This window comes from Rhineura floridana, chromosome 2 (genome assembly GCF_030035675.1).
Source record: "Rhineura floridana isolate rRhiFlo1 chromosome 2, rRhiFlo1.hap2, whole genome shotgun sequence".
NCBI lineage: Eukaryota > Metazoa > Chordata > Lepidosauria > Squamata > Rhineuridae > Rhineura > Rhineura floridana.
In genome coordinates, this window is record NC_084481.1 from 172,852,886 (window position 1) to 172,869,334 (window position 16,449).

At 39.2% G+C, this 16,449-nt stretch overlaps 2 protein-coding genes across 2 annotated transcripts in view; one reads left to right on the forward strand and one right to left on the reverse strand.

Moving 5' to 3' along the window:
- Nucleotides 1–3,601: 3,601 nt before the first annotated feature.
- Nucleotides 3,602–5,191, reverse strand: CHRM5 (cholinergic receptor muscarinic 5). Its single transcript, XM_061613216.1, has one exon. It carries the CDS (start codon nucleotides 5,189–5,191, stop codon nucleotides 3,602–3,604), a length of 1,590 nt encoding a protein of 529 aa, XP_061469200.1.
- Nucleotides 5,192–14,935: 9,744 nt separating this feature from the next.
- AVEN (apoptosis and caspase activation inhibitor) overlaps nucleotides 14,936–16,449 on the forward strand; it is a 205,031-nt gene continuing 203,517 nt past the window's right edge. The window contains exon 1 of the mRNA XM_061611482.1: nucleotides 14,936–15,318. Within this exon, the coding sequence (XP_061467466.1) occupies nucleotides 15,076–15,318 (243 nt within the window). The 5' untranslated portion in view covers nucleotides 14,936–15,075. The remainder of the gene's footprint in view (nucleotides 15,319–16,449) is intronic.

Consider the following 16,449-nt stretch of genomic DNA (forward strand, 5'->3'; position numbering starts at 1 on the left):
ATGTCTGAGTTTTTAGCAGCATAGGTCGACCACATACTTAATAGCTACACTTAACTGATATTTTGGCATCAATCACTGTGTAGTCTTATACATCTACTCAACAAACAGACCATAAACATTCCTGTTCAACAGAAACTGGTGACAAAAATAGCTTCCCATTTAACTTCAGTAAGAGAAGGCAAAGCTTTTCCTTAGCAATAACATTGCAGCTAGCAGAAAACGTTTACAGTCTTACATAGCCATTGTTACATAGCTTGTATCATAGAAGTCCATGTCACTTGAACGAGACACACATATCATACACATATGTATGTTTGTTCATATTAAAATGCCAGTATAACCCAAAGCATACACTATACACAGAAAATGCTTTGATGCTGGCTGAAGAAAATAAACAGAGGTGTCTAACCTGTACTTTCCTTTAGCAATTATATGCAAAAGCACCCAAAACAACTGTCACAATACAAAATATTTAAAATCAATCATATTGATTCCAGAATAACATTTTCACATTATTATACAGTTAGTTTAAGTAATATCACTGAATAGTAAAGTTATTAAAATAATGTTGTTTAATTCAAATAGCTGTGGAGAAAGCTTTTCTTTCCCACTGCACCAACTCTTAATGAAAGTATTTATGACTTCAGTGGAAGCAATGATAAATATACAATAACTCTCATGGAATGTGCTGTGTTATCTCTGTGCAACACTACATTTTACAACTCTACTATTACCATACTAATCTATAGATGTGGATGATGTGATACAGAGATGTACCCTAAACTGTGCACTTATACATTCTTGAAGGCTAAATCAGAATATATCATAATCTGAAACCCTAGTCCGGGTCCATCGACTCTGGGAAGCACATCTGGTGGTAACTGGAACTAGGGCCTTTTCTGTTGTACCAGCCATCCTGGGGGAAACCATTTCCACATTTCCATTTGAAGTGTGTCAGGCCCTGTTGCTGTTTTAGATAGCTAGTAAAAATGTGGCTGTTTAAAAAGGCATGTGCTTCATTGTTCTCTTTCTGCTGGTTTATCCTGGATGTCTTAGTTTCGATGGCTGTTATGGGAGCTTAGCTTTGATGTCAATATTTGTGATTTTAATGGGGACTGTTGTATATTTAACTTTTTGTTTTTTGGATTGTAACTGCATTCAATTTCTTAGGCAGTTATACATTTTTTAAATAATGAATACATGCACGTTTTTGTGAATTGAGTCCATCTTAGCAAACCATTAATGCCTGAGGCTTAAATTGCCAGGTATCAAAATACAATGGTCCATGTGTCCCATGCAGCTTTGGATCTTTACAGTTTTATAGTCAATAATGAAAACTTTGCTGCTCAAGGTTTGTTGGAATGTATCTTAGTGATGTATTGCACTTTAGTATTCGTTCTCAACTGAGCCCCAAATGCACTCAATATGAAACTCCTCCATGAATCACCTTCCTTCTTCACTTCAGTGGACAGGATATTTCCATATAAACATCCCTTTGTATACACTGAACTAACCAGTCCACTGAAATAAATGGAAATGCCCTTGCTGGTGGAGAGCTCTGGGTTCACATCACATTGCCCATCCTTGACAAGCAAGTATTTGATCAAGGCACTGAGGTAGAATTTTTAGGCCTTTTAGCATTTTAATCTTGAGCTTACTGTACTCTTATGTAAATATCAGTTTATTTCTATAGAAGTTATTTCCACTGTAGTTTGTACATTCTTACTTTTCTATTGCTGTTTTTTTCCTGCTCCGTCAGTTTATTTTGATAGCTGATTTTAATTGCAGTTCTCAGACCAGTTACTCTGCAATTATCCTAGTTACTGCCTTTATTTTGTCAAACCAACAGTTGTGTTGCAAGAAGTCTTCTTTATACAAAGAGGCACTAAAATAGCCATTATATACAAAATATATCTTCTTCCTATACAAACATAAGAAACATCCTCAGCAAACTCCAGCTGATGTCTGATGGACTTACCTACTTGTGCTGGGGATTTAGGCATTAAAATATTGCCACCAGAAACTGAAAGGATAGAAAGGTAGGTGATTTTACTCCTCTCTCTTCCAAATTGCTGTAATCACTTTTGCCTGACACAGATTATTCAATTAACAGAGAAAGCTGACTCAAAACTATTAAATGAGTAAATGTTTGTAAAGCTATGGATATAGAATGTGCAGTTTTGAATGCTAGCTTTATGATAGCTGAAAAACATGTTTCACAAGCCAAGACCTGTTGCATCTTCAAACAGTACCAATTCTGTTTTAGTATGGTTTTTGTGTGTAAACAGACTTGTAAACCTAATTTTTTAATTGATTTAAAAGGATTTACTTCCAAGAAATATGTGTTAAGATCAGGGTTTAAGATCCTAGATCTAAAACTAGGAACTTATGGATAAACTGAATGAAAATACAACATAATAATTAACCTCACTCATAAGCAAATTTCAGTTCATAACTTAAGACTGCAGTCCTGACCACAAATACAAAAATCAAAAGGATTTGGATGTTGCTTAATGTGCTGTAAAACACCTACACAGAAGGCAACTTACAATGGAGTACTGTGTCTACTTAGAAGTCTTATTGAATTCAATTGGAGCTTACTCACAGATGTGGAGTATGATTGCAGCTTCAAGAAATAACATTCAACCTAGATATAGAGTGCCATATAAAGCTCTTACTTCCAATAAAATGTTTATAAGATTGGGTGGTAAGGTTGTTATTTGGAAGGGTAATAAATAAGTGATTTTACCTTTTTCTTAGAAGCCATACATTGGATTGCAAGCAAGATAAACATAGCACATAAAGTCAATATGTTGTGCATCAGCAGTTTAGACTAACATACTTGATTATAAAAGTAAAATTCTTAAACAGCCACTTCAACATGAACAAATAAAATTCAAGAAGACAATTTCTACTCTTGTTGGGAGGTGATATTAATTTCTCTGACAGAGTTGGTGTCAACATTAGCTTCTTCATTTGCAAAATACATCATATAGTCTGCTCCCTATAAGCCCCCATATAAAAATAACAATACAAACTCAGACAATGTTTGTGGCCTCACAACTAATTTCAAGAACAAGTTTGTCCATTGAGAAAGAATCTTAACCATTTATTACTGGCCACTGGTATTTGCCTTCCTTTTGCTTCTATCCAGTTAGGAGACAATTTTGTATGGAAAGTGATGCAAACCTTATTCTGTTGGAGACCTGCTACTAAACTGGACAAAGCCTTAGAAAAATATGTAGGAAGGTATAATGGTAATTTACAAATAGATGCACCTGATGAATGTTTGGGTCTATTCCCTCCCTAATCATTAAGGTCTATTGACTTGCCATTTTATCTGGCAAATGTGTGGAAGGAAACTTTCTGTTATAGCAACATAAATAACGCTCTATTGAGTAATCACAGATAATAATTAAAGAAATGTTCATTGTCGTAGCTGATTTCTTCATAGCCATAGGTATGCATGTTTCACCACACACATTGCGGTTGTTGTTTTTTTGTCTCCAGACATGCAAAGCAACAACTATACAAAAAAGACTTGCGGCCAATTTGATTTACAGTGCTTGCCCAAGGTCAATTATTTTTCAAACGCTTTAAATTAAGGCAGTTTTGTATTACCCTGCCAGTATAATTTTTCTTCCATTTTCTTTTTCTTCCACTGACAGAAGAGCAACAATTTAAAGGTTTTTCTGAAAGTTTTGTTACACAGAGCATAACAGATTGGGTTAACAGTACTATTCACATAGCATAGCCAATAGCCAAGGTGCCACAGTGTTGGAGGAATACAATCTGAGCAGAATGTGGAAACCAAAACCATTATATTGTAGGGGGTCCAAGTGATTATGAAAGCTAGAAGAATGGCACTTAAAGTCTGGGCTGCTTTACGCTCTTTTATCAGAACCATTCTTTTCCTTTTAGTCATTTGATTGTTTATATTTGCATCCATGTTTTTGGTAGAAGTATCCTTGGATAAAGTGGCAGTACAAGGAGTGATTTTTACTTTTCGGCAACCATTGTTAGCTTCTGGGGCACCCTCAGCTTTAACCACCAAGCGAAACTTATAAGCTACACATTTGCTACTTTTTTTAACATGGCCTTTGGTTGGCGTTAGAAAATATTTTGGGGTCTCATAGTCATTTTCCCCAGGATGGTCTTTGATAAATGCTTCCTTTTTCTCCTCTTTATGTTCATCATCCTTGCTTTTTATTGGAGTCTTATAAGCTACTTGAAAGACTGGATCAGAGGCACATTTTTCTTCCTCTTCTGAAGATGCATAGCTGCTGCAGGTGGTTAGCTGGTCTGCCTTAGACCAGTCATGACAAGTATTTTGAATCTGAGATGCCTTTGCTGTTGCAGAAGTACTTCGGCTGGATGAAGACCATGAAGCCTGACATCGCTCCCTTTTGGCCAAATTTTGTTGCTTGCAACTAAAGCAGGATTTCAGCAGAGCTTTCTGAGGCTTTATCATTTCAAATTCAGTAACAGAACTGGAGCCTTGAAGTTCTGCCAGGTCCTTAGTCCGTTTTTCAGTCTCTTTATAAATTCGGCAATACAGAATAGTCATCACTGAAACTGGGATATAGAAAGCAGCAATCGCAGTCCCAAAGGTGATAATGGGTTCATACAAAAATTGTATCTGGCATTCTCCAGATGGGACAGTTCGTTTCCCTACAAAGTATTGCCAGCATAAGATTACTGGTGCCCACAGGATAAATGAAATTAGCCAAGCTAGGCCAATCATAATGCCAGCCCTTTTTGGTGTGCGTTTAGCCCTGTAGGTTAATGGTCGTGTAATAGAAAAATATCGGTCAAAGCTGATAACCAGTAAATTCATTACTGAAGCATTGCTAGCTACATAGTCCAGGGCTAGCCACAAGTCACATGCTAAACTTCCAAGAGACCAGTGCCCTATTAGTATGTAAGATGTATAAAGATTCATAGAAAATATTCCAATGATAAGATCTGCACACGCAAGACTGAGTAAATAGTAATTGTTCACTGTCTTAAGCTGGCTGTTGACTTTGAAGGATATCATTACAAGAACGTTCCCCACTATGGTTATTAAGCTTAAAATGGCTGTTACAGTAGCAATGGTAATTACTTCCCAAAGGCTATGGCCTTCTAAATGTTTATGATTAGAAGTTGTACCATTGACAATGGTTGAATTGCTATGTAATTTTTCTTCCATTCTTTTTCTTGGCGTATTAATATCAGTCTCTTTTAAGCTTCTTCATCTGTACTTTGAAGACACCTTTTTAATGACAAAAAAAGAGAGAGAAAGCTCATAAAACAATAATGGATTCATGCCAAATTTATTTAGCATAAGCAGATTGTTAGACCATTGTATAGTTTCAATTATAAATTATAGTGAATTCCAAAGATATCAAAATATTGAGTATTACATTTACAGATACAAAATAGGCATGGTGATATTTTCCATCCAATCAATTTTTTTGCTGTAGGAGAACCTTCCCCAACCTGGTGCCTTCTAGCAATGATGCTAAACGTATCATTAGAAACCATGTCAGATTTTTAAAAAGTAAATACTAGGAAGGTATAGGAAGTCTTGTTTGCAGTAGGACAGTGGGGGGCAGGGAACATTTTAACCTATGATACCAATGGGAGCTAACAACCACACAGGGTCAATTTTCTTTACATCTAGGGAAGGAAAGGTTAAGCCTCTTCTTTCCATTCATGATGATCCTTTTGAAAATAGTTCCCTGCACCTGCTATTAAATTAAAAGGAAACCCTGACATGGTTTCTCATTATGCTTTTAGCATCCCATCAAGTTTGGTCCTAAGTAGGCCATGTATACCCCACTCTTCTTCCCATAGGGCACTCAGAGCAGCTTTACAGCATAAGAAATACAGGATAAACACTGGTTCTGAATTGGTTTCAGATAATTATTTTGAGGGAAAATTCATGTGAGAGTTTATAAGTTCTGTTTCATATAGATTGCTGTTCAGTTGTTTTACGTAAGTGCCGGAATGCAACAGTGAACTTGGGATACATGCGCTCACTTTTTTCAGTGGCCTCATAATTTACCCAAAGATTAAGCACATGTTTTAGGGACATTTGTGCTGGGCCATTTTCATGTTTTGCAGGCACCCTGGGCAAAGTGGCCCTCCTCCATTGGTGGATCCTACTGGGCTTACTTGGTGGTAACTTGTGGCAACACTGCTCCAAGCAAATGGGTTGGCTGCCATTTTAATTTCCTACAATTCCCCAGATCAGCATTATGTACAGCCATTTTGTAATATTAAAATGGGGTCTGGACCCAGCTATTTATTGTTGCGCAGATCTTCCAGCCAGGAAAAAAATGCTGAAGGGGAGTGCAAAGCAGGTGTCAGTGGTCACTCCCTGGGGGCCTGGCAGAATGCCGAGAATGCCAGGTGCTAGTGTCAAACCTGCATTCATAATATACACCTATGAAGATATTTTAAAACAGAGTAAAAAGCTCAGGAAAACATTGGGAATATACACACTAGTATGTTGTGAGGTGCTCAGATATGTAAAGGTCTGCAAACCCACAAAAGCATGACTCAGATGCTGTCCTTCATTTCATTGCACTGTATATCAGAGATGTCACACTTGAAAAATTGTTCTAAGATCATACTGCAAGCACAGCTGTGTTTCAGGAAATGAGGTGACATTTGAGGAGTTAGGTGGGATTTCTAGAGAAAGAACATTTGTTAAGTGGATGGGGAGTCTAAAAAAGCAGAAGTACAAAATGGAATTGTTAAGCTAGTGGAAACAGACAATGATCTCCTTGGGATTAGAGGGGAGATAATTAAAATTATTAAAGGGGTGGGGAAGGCAAAAGAGGGTACTGGGATGGAAGAAACTGAAAGATGGAATACCGTAATGCAATGGTAACTAACTTGTGGCCCTCCAGATGTTGTTGGACTCCAACTCCCATTACTACAGACCCTACTGGCTATGTTGGCTGGGAATGATGGGAGTTGGAGTCCAACAACATCAGGAGGGCCATAGGTTAGACACTCCTGCTGCAAAGAAAGATATATTTGAAGAGTGGAATACAATGAGATAAGTTTGTTAAGATATAATAGAGGACTAAAATCTTAGTACAGAGACAGGTGGGGTAGGTGTTGTTCACTAGCAGAATTGTGCTCCTTTCAGAACTAGCCTTAAACATCATTATGCCTTTTCTTGTAACAAATATTAAAAAATATAGTTTTTATTCTCTTTCTCTCATACACACATACACATACGCAGAGTGGATTAAACAGCCCACTAGACTTCTTTCCTTCATCTCCTATTCACTGCAAATGGAATTCCTTGCTTGCCTCTTTCATTCATCTCTCTCCAGCACAAAACCCTCCACCCTTTCTTGCTTCTTATTGTTCTGGAGCTGCAGAAGTACATATACTGCAGTGCAATAAGGTTCCTTCTTGAAACAAGAAAATAAAGTTTCTTCCTTTCAGCTGCAGCAAAAAAAAGTCCCCTAATCAGGACTTTCATATGTGGTATAGTATACAGTATAGTAATACAGTATAGGCTTCTAATGGAAAGGCCAACTCAGGCCATCTTCAACCATTAAAAAAACACCCCTGAAGAAAAAAAGTCCTAGGTGACTAAAGATTGCAGGGGAGGAATAGCAATGAGCTGAATGTAATGGAGGAGTGACTATTAATCATATTTGGCTGTTGAGATCTTAAATTGCCCTCCATCTGCCACAATTGCAAATAATCAAGTTATATGAGACTGGATTTTGCCTTATACAAGGAATTTCTGCTGATAGGTTTGGCATACACATAATTAAAGCGCGGCACAAGAAGCACATGCAATTCCTGAATAATAGATACAGTATATGTAGTTTGGATTTGATTGTTTTTATTAGGGATTAATGCTCTCTGTGTTCATTTGAGTTGGGAATAATGGTCAGTTATTGTACCAGTAATAATGGGATTCACTGTATTGTCTAATAAAAAGATGTGTTGGTAAGGCGAAGAGAGAGGAATTCCCTGTAGTTGGAATGTGCCAGATATTTTATGTTGGCTGACATGATGTATGTGTGTAAGATTTCCATCTATTCTAGGAAGCAGTTTTTTCTTTTCTTATAGTTGACTTCCCAGAGACTCTATAAAAATGTTAGGACATTTTTCTTAAATAGGTTTGTGCTTAGATTAGTTTTTAATACACATTCATTGGCCATAATGCATATTCAGTTTCAAGAGGGTTTCCCACTCCAAATTCTGAAGCAGATGAAAATATCTTTTATACATGAAACAAATAGTGTTTTATACAGGAAACAAATAGTGTTCAGAGTGTTATGCGTGAAATGGTTCCTGGAAATAATATCCGGTTCATCTTTTAAATATTTTTAATGATGTCACAAGAACTTCACATATAGAAAAAGGAAAACATTACATTATTTTTCTTTACAAAAAATAAAGTATACCTGATGAATAATAATGGGAAAGCTCACAGCATGACATAAGGTGGGTTACAACAGCAGCACTATCACCTTTCAAATATATGGTATAAAATTAAGAAGTGGGTCCTCCAAGTGCACGTTTGGGCTAAAGATGGGTCTGAGGTCTAAAAGACTGAAAACTACAGAACAGGAAATTGGCTCTTTCTGTGGGAAAACTGACGCCACAGCCCGTCTTGAAAGATGTTTGCCAAGGTCAAGCATGATTAGGTTCTATGATTTAGGTTCTAATCAAAAGGTAGAAAATACTAACTTTTAAAAAAGTATTTACTAGGAATCAGAAAAAAGGTACTATTGGTTTTTAGGTAATAAAATAAAATAATTACAATTATTGTTTGATGTATGACCCACTGGTTCCTATGGACTATCTAGCTGCTCACATACTTTGCACTATACTAGTTCAAATATTGCCCTACGTAAGGCATTACAGAGAGCCAGTGTGGTGTAGTGGTTAAGGTGTTGGACTACGACCTGGGAGACCAGGGTTCGAATCCCCACATAGCCATGAAGCTCACTGGGTGACCTTGGGCCAGTCACTGCCTCTTAGCCTCATGAAAACCCTATTCATAGGGTCGCCATAAGTCAGAATTGACTTGAGGGCAGTACATTTACATAGTCATGAATAGATAAAGGTGATAGTAAAGCAATAACAATTTTTTAAGAAGTATCATATTGACAATGTCCCAAACATACAATTACAGTGAGAACAGCACAATCCTAGCCATGTCTACTCACAAGTTAGTCCTATTTAATTAAATGGGGCTTGCTCCCAGGTAAGTGGGGTAAGATTGCAGCCTAAATTCTTGATCCTTCGATCGGCTGTGCTGAAACCATACAGCAAAGGTAGCCAATGTGTTAGGCGCTTGATGTTGTGGACTACAACTCCCATCCCCTGACCATTGGCTATACTGCCTGGAGCTGATGGTAGTTGTAGCCCATAGCATCTGGAGGGCACCATGTTGTCTACCTCTGTCATAGAGCATGGGACTGCACTCAGATCAAGAGGTTACCCAGGGTACAGACTAAGGTGGCACTACATTCTTTTACTGTGGAACTCAGCAATTAGCATTATCTTCAGGGTTTTGTGGGTCCTCACTTCAGACACCAGAGTATCCCTGGATTCTCTTTTCCCTTGTCCCTTTGGTATCTACAACAGTGACAATGGTTTCTGATTTTTCTCCTTGCTGTTGATGCTACTGCTGTCCCACGATGGGGAATGGGCCCTGAATGAGCAGGCAGGCAAGCAGCTAGGCAGGCAAGTGACTGTCAGTGAAGTGGCTGCTGCAGAAACTGAGCTGGGTGAGAAGAGGTGTGAACAGTGGCAGCTCCCTCTTATGTTAAATAAATGCTGCTGCCATGGCACATACCCTTGGCTCTTGTTGATTGTATGCATATAGTGCCTTGCAAAAGTACTCAATGCTCTCATATTACTGAATTACAAATGGTACATTGTAATTTCGTTCCATATGATATTTTATTTTGAAACACTTAAATTCAAAATCAATTATTGTAAGGTGACATTGGTTTCATGTTTGGATATGTTTGTAAGAAACATAAAAAACTGAAAAATGTTGCTTGCATAAGTATTCAACCCACACACATTACTATTTGGTAGAGCCACCTCTCGCTGCAATAACAGCTTTAAGTCTTTTGGGTTAGGTATGTACCAGAAACCACCCCACTGTTGAAGGATCATTGGTCAGGCTGTGGATCTGAAGCAAAGGGAAGACCAAAGGGCATTCTACAGAAGCGAGAGATAATGTAATAGAAATGCATAGATTAAGAAAAGGGTACAAACTAATATCCAAGTGTTTGGATATCCCAGTGAGCACAGTTGGATCAATAATCAGAAAGTGTAAGCTGCATCACACCACCCAGGCACTGCCAAGAAAAGGCCGTCCCTCAAAATTCAGCGTTCAGACAAGCAGGAGACTTGTGAGAGAAGCCACAGAGAGGCCAACAATCACTTTGAAGAAACTACAGAGTTCAGTGGCTGGAGCGGAGTAATGGTGCAGCAGTCAGCCATATCAAGGGCTCTGCATAACACTGGCCTGTATGGGAGGGTGGCAAGAAAGAAGCCGTTACTCAAACAGTACCATCTGAAAGCACGTCTGCAGTTTGCCAGAAAGCTTGAGAGTGCCTCAGCTGTGATGTGGGAAAAGGTTTTGTGGCCAGATGAGACCAAGATAGAGCTTTTCGGCCAAAACTCAAAGCACTATGTGTGGTGCAAACCTAACACTGCCCATGCCTCAAGACACAACATCCCCACAGTGAAGTATGGTGGTGGCTGCATCATGCTGTGAGGATGCTTCTCATCAGCAGGGCCTGAGCATCTTGTTAAAATTGAAGGAAGAATGGATGGAGTAAAATACAGGGAAATACTGCAAGAGAATCTGCTTCAGCCCACTAAAAACGTGAAGCTTGGGAGGAAATTCACTTTTCAGCAGGACAATGTTCCCAAGCACAAGACCAAAGCTACATTGGAGTGGTTCAAGAATAAAAATGTGAATGTCCTACAGTGGCCCAGTCAAAGTCCTGATCTCAATCCCATTGAGAATCTGTGGTGCTGTTTGAAAATTGTAGTCCACAAGTAACGTCCAACCAACTTGAAAGACCTGGAGCGAATTTACCAGAAGAATGGGCCAAAATCCTCTGACACTGTGTGCAAAGCTGGTACATACCTATCCCAAAAGACTTAAAGCTGTTATTGCAGCAAAAGGTGGCTCTACCAATAGTAACGTGTGTGGGTTGAATACTTATGCAAGCAACATGTTTCAGTTTTTTATGTTTCTTACAAACATATCCAGACATAAAACCCATGTCACCTTACAATAATTGAGTTTCAGTGTTTCAAAATAAAATATCATATGGAACAAAATTACAATGTACCATTTGTAATTCAGTAATATGAGAGCATTGGTCAGGGGTCTCTGTACTTTTGCAATGCAAGGCACTGTATCTCAGCATGTGCACAATGTGGTATCACCAAGATGGTGGCAGTTTCTCAAGTCAGTAGTAGTCTTTCTGTAAGTCAGTGAGCCTTGCTCACCATCCCTGCTAATTCTGGTCCTGGTTGATGTGTCAGTGTAGGGGAGAACTATGAGGTGCATAAGCACTGGAAGGGGCTTTGGAGGCAGCAGAAGGGAGGCATGCTGCACAACCACTAATGAGTTCTCTTGTGCTTAGTCCTGAAACCACTCAGGAGTTCCTCAGCCCCAATGCAGATTTGCAGTGGCTGGAAGTTATAAAGGTTTCTTCTTTTGAGTTTAGTGTTAAGCAGGGCAGATCTGTCTGATCACATCACCATAATCACAGCTACTGATTAACATGCAAAGTGGCATGCTAATCCAGTAGTTCAATAGGTGGTGATCCATAATTTTAAACATGACCACAAAAGTTACTGCTAAACTGAAAAGATGCCTCAAAATTACAGGAATCAGTTCCAAAATGTGGTATTCTGGAATCTGCATGTATCTTTGATTAATGAGTATTTTGTTTAGGATGTTGTTTATTATTGTCTTCTCAAGAGCTCTATGTGAGTATATTATTGCTTGTATTATTTTAATTATTTTTTAATTATTTTTTAAATTGATCACACACCAAAACAAGATGTTCTGATTATCATGGGGGACTGGAATGCAAAAGTAGGGAACAGAGAAGAACTAGAAATTGTGTGAAAATGGGACTTAAGAGATAGAAATGAAGCAGGAGAAAGCCTTATTGAATTATGTGAACCCAATGATTTGTTTCTCGCAAACACATTTTTTGAGCAACCAAACAGATGACTGTACATGTGGACATCACCAAACAGTCAATATAGGAATCAAACTGATTATATAATTGGTAGCAGAAGATGGAGAAGTTCCATACTTTCTGCAAAAACAAGACCAGGAGCAGACTGCGGTACAGATAATGAACTGGTTGTATTGAAAATCAGAGTAAAGCTAAAGAAGGACAACAAAGCAATCCTAATGCCAAAATACAATTTAAATAACACCCCAAAAGAATATAAAGATCAAATAAGGAACAGATCTGAGGCTTTAAACTTAGCTGATAGAGAACCAGAAGAACTATGGAATGAAGTCAGACATGTTATCAGGGAAGAATGCAAAAAGACAATACCTCTAGTTAAAAAGAGAGAAAGACCTCAGTGGATGACTGAATAAACTCTTCAAATGGTTAAAGAGAGAAGGAAAGCAAAAGCAAAAGTCAGAACCCTAAATGAAACAATACAGCGACTAGTACGTAGGGACAAAGAGAACTATTACAATCGTTACTGTATAGAAATAGAAGAGGACAACAAAAAGGGTAGAACAAGAGCCCTGTTCCAAAAGATTAGAGAAATGAAAGGCAAATTTAAACCAAGTGTAGGGATGTTGAATAACCAACAGGGGAACACACTGACTGACCGAGATGACACAAAAGGAAGATGGAAGCAATACACTGAAGAACTCTATAACAGAGATGCCAGGATGACAGATTCATTCATAGAGGAACCGTATGATGAAGAACCAGAAATTTTAGAATGCGAGGTGAAAGCTGCTCTGAAAATACTTGGAAGAAACAAATCACCAGGAATAGATGGCATACTAATAGAGTTGCTACAAGCTACTGAGACTGAATCTGTCCAAATTTTGACAAAAATTTGTCAAGAAATATGGAAAACTAAACAATGGCCCACAGACTGGAAGAGTTCCATATATATCCCAATTCCAAGGAAAGGGGATCCCAGGGAATGCAGTAATTATCGAACTATTGCTTTAATATCCCATGCATGTAAAGTAATGCTCAAGATTCTACAACAAAGGCTCTTACCATATATGGAGCGAGAAATGCCAGAAGTCCAAGCTGGATTTAGAAAGGGAAGAGGCACCAGAGATCATATTACAAACATACATTGGATAATGGAACGGACCAAGGAATTTCAGAAGAAAATCAGCCTGTGCTTTATAGATTACAGCAAAGCCTTTGACTGTGTAGATCATGAAAAACTATGGAATGCTTTAAAAGAAATGGGGGTGCCACAGCATGATTGTCCTGATGCGCAACCTATACTCTGGACAAGAGGCTACTGTAAGGACAGATTATGGAGAAACTGATTGGTTCCCCATCGGAAAGGGTGTGAGACAGGGGTGTATTTTATCACCCTATTTATTTAATCTATACGCAGTACATATCATACGGAAAGCAGGATTGGACCAAGATGAAGGAGCTGTGAAAACTGAAGGGAGAAATATCAATAATTTAAGATATGCAGACGATACCATACTACTAGCAGAAACCAGTAATGATTTGAAACGAAACAAATGCTGATGAAAGTTAAAGAGGAAAGCACAAAAGCAGGACTACAGCTGAACGTCAAAAAGACTAAAGTAATGACAACAGAAGATTTATGTAACTTTAAAGTTGACAATAAGGATATTGAACTTGTCAAGGATTATCAATACCTTGACATAGTCATTAACCAAAATGGAGACAATAGTCAAGAAATCAGAAGAAGGTGAGGACTGGGGAGAGCAGCTGTGAGAGAACTAGAAAAGGTCCTCAAATGAAAAGATGTATCACTGAACACTAAAGTCAGGATCATTCAGACCATGGTATTTCCAATTTCTATGTATGGATGTGAAAGTTGGACAGTGAAAAAGCGAGTAAGAGAAAAATCAACTCATTTGAAATGTGGTGTTGGAGAAGAGCTTTGCGGATACCATGGACTGTGAAAAAGACAAATAATTGGGTGTTGGAACAAATCAAACCAGTACTATAACTAGAAGTTAAAATGATGAAATTGAGGTTATCATACTTTGGACACATAATGAGAAGACATGATTCATTAGAAAAGATAATAATGCTGGGAAAAACAGAAGGGAGTAGGAAAAGAGGAAGGCCAAACAAGTGATGGATTGATTCCATTATGAAAGCCACAGAGCTGAATTTACAAGATCTGAACAGGGTGGTTCATGAGAGATGCTCTTGGAGGTCACTGATTCATAGGGTTGCCATAAGTCACAGTCAACTTGGAGGCACATAACAACATTGGAGGTCACTGATTCATAGGGTCGCTGTAAGTCGAAATCGACTTGAAGGCACATAACAACGTTTAATGGTAGGTTGTGAGGGGCTAGTTGCCTGTGTTAGTTGATCTGTTAGACACTTTGCTCTGGATTATTTCATAGGCATTTAATTTGTGAGAGATTTGCAGCAGGATTTTATGAAGTTCACTAAGTCAGATTTCTAAGAGATTTACTTTCAAGTACAGTATGCCTTCCCAGGAGTGAGGTGCTCTGTCCTGGCAATATCCTAACCACTGCTGTTAATAATAAATCACATAATACAATTCATCTTAGAACGTTAGAAAACCACACCAACTACGCGTTGCGGTTGCAAAGAGGTTTTTGCCTTTGCATAAAATGTACTCCGTTTGCGTCCGTTTTCCTTAAACTGTATTTGGGGAGGTGCGTTGTCTTTGCCCCAGAGTATTTCTGACTAGGCCCAAGCCTGGCGCGATCTCCAGTTCCTGCTCTGTGGGACGGAGCAGCCTGTCTCCCGGAGGAGGCGGAGACCCACGTGGGCCTAGAGAAATCTAGCTGAGAGAAGCGTGGCTGGCAAAGTGGCTGCAATGCAGCCTGAACGTGGCAGCCAGACCCGAAAGGAAGGCAGCCGGCAAAATCGGAGGCGGCCGAGCGGTAGAGAAAGAGAGAGGGAAAATGCTGAAGGCAGTATCGAAGACGGTCACAACCGAGGAGGCTGGAGCCGGGGAAGAGGCGGGGGAAGAGGAAGAGGAGGGGGGCATGGCAGGCGAGACGTTCGGGGCAGAGGAGCCGCTGTCGTGTTTCCCTCCGCTCCTGAGGGTTATGAATCGGTAAGAGAAAAATACGCTCCTCTCCCCGTCCCTCGCAAGCTCTTCATACTGCGAGGCCGAGGCGGAGCTAAAGTATATTGGCCTTTCCCAGAGGTGCTACGTGGCGAACACCTCTGTTATCTGAGCCTCTGCCGAGACCGTTGCTTCCCGCTCCTCTTCCCGTTTGTAACCATATCTTAACCTAATTTTTTTTTTTTGGTTATAAATAAGTGTCGCTGTGCTTATAGGATTTTCTGCGTCTAGACGCCCCCCGCGGTCAGATTGTTGCATCAAAAACAAAGTTTTAAAGAAACAAAATGCAAGGGGTGACATTAGGTCTGAACATTTCTATCCATTGTTGTTGCTGTATGGCGAAGATCACAGTCCCTTTTCGTTTTATTTGTTTGGGAACTACCTTTTTTCCGTAATAACATTCAAGTAATAGAACTGTCCTGGAAGCTTGTCCTACAATGCTAATCCTAGACAATGTTAATAAGCAGTAAGGTCCATTAAATTCAATGGGACTTTCCCAGTTAAGTGTATACTGGACTGCAGCCTTAGTCTGGACTAATTAGATAGGTTTGTCACTGTTTGTGAATAGAAATCCTGGTATCTGGTCCAGTTTAAATGTGACACTGGGTGTGGAGTAGAAACTTACTTGTGTGGGACTACATATAGATGGCATAGTGCTTAAATGGGGTTATCAGCTCCTATATGTGTGCAGTGTGTAGCAAACCTGGTCCATGAATTCCTAGTCGCTGCACACACAGGAGCTGATGACCCAGTTTAAATGTGCTGCCTGCAGCATGTATCTCTGCCATGGGTAAATTTCTTTTTACACACCTGGTGTCGTGTTTAAATCAGACCTCAGGCTGAGGGGAGAGAAGTTTCTCTCAAAAGGATATAAAAGGAGAGTGTCTTTCCTTTGTAAAGGTAATGAATCTGCTTGTTCAGAGACTGTGCAGATGTACTGTGGAATCTGTTCTTTGGTACCTTACTGTAGCTCAGGTGGTGATGGCTATACCTCAGAGGTAGCACAGGATGAGATGACAGACAGTTACTATACTGAAGAAAAGCTTGGGCTCTACTCTGGGTTTTCATGGCAGCTGGAAAATGAACAGATTTGTACAGTCTTTCCAAATGCCCTCTGAG

Bases quoted from the DNA above. Each gene is read 5' to 3' on its own strand.
- CHRM5 (XM_061613216.1), bottom strand. From the start codon at position 5,191: ATGGAAGAAAAATTACATAGCAATTCAACCATTGTCAATGGTACAACT.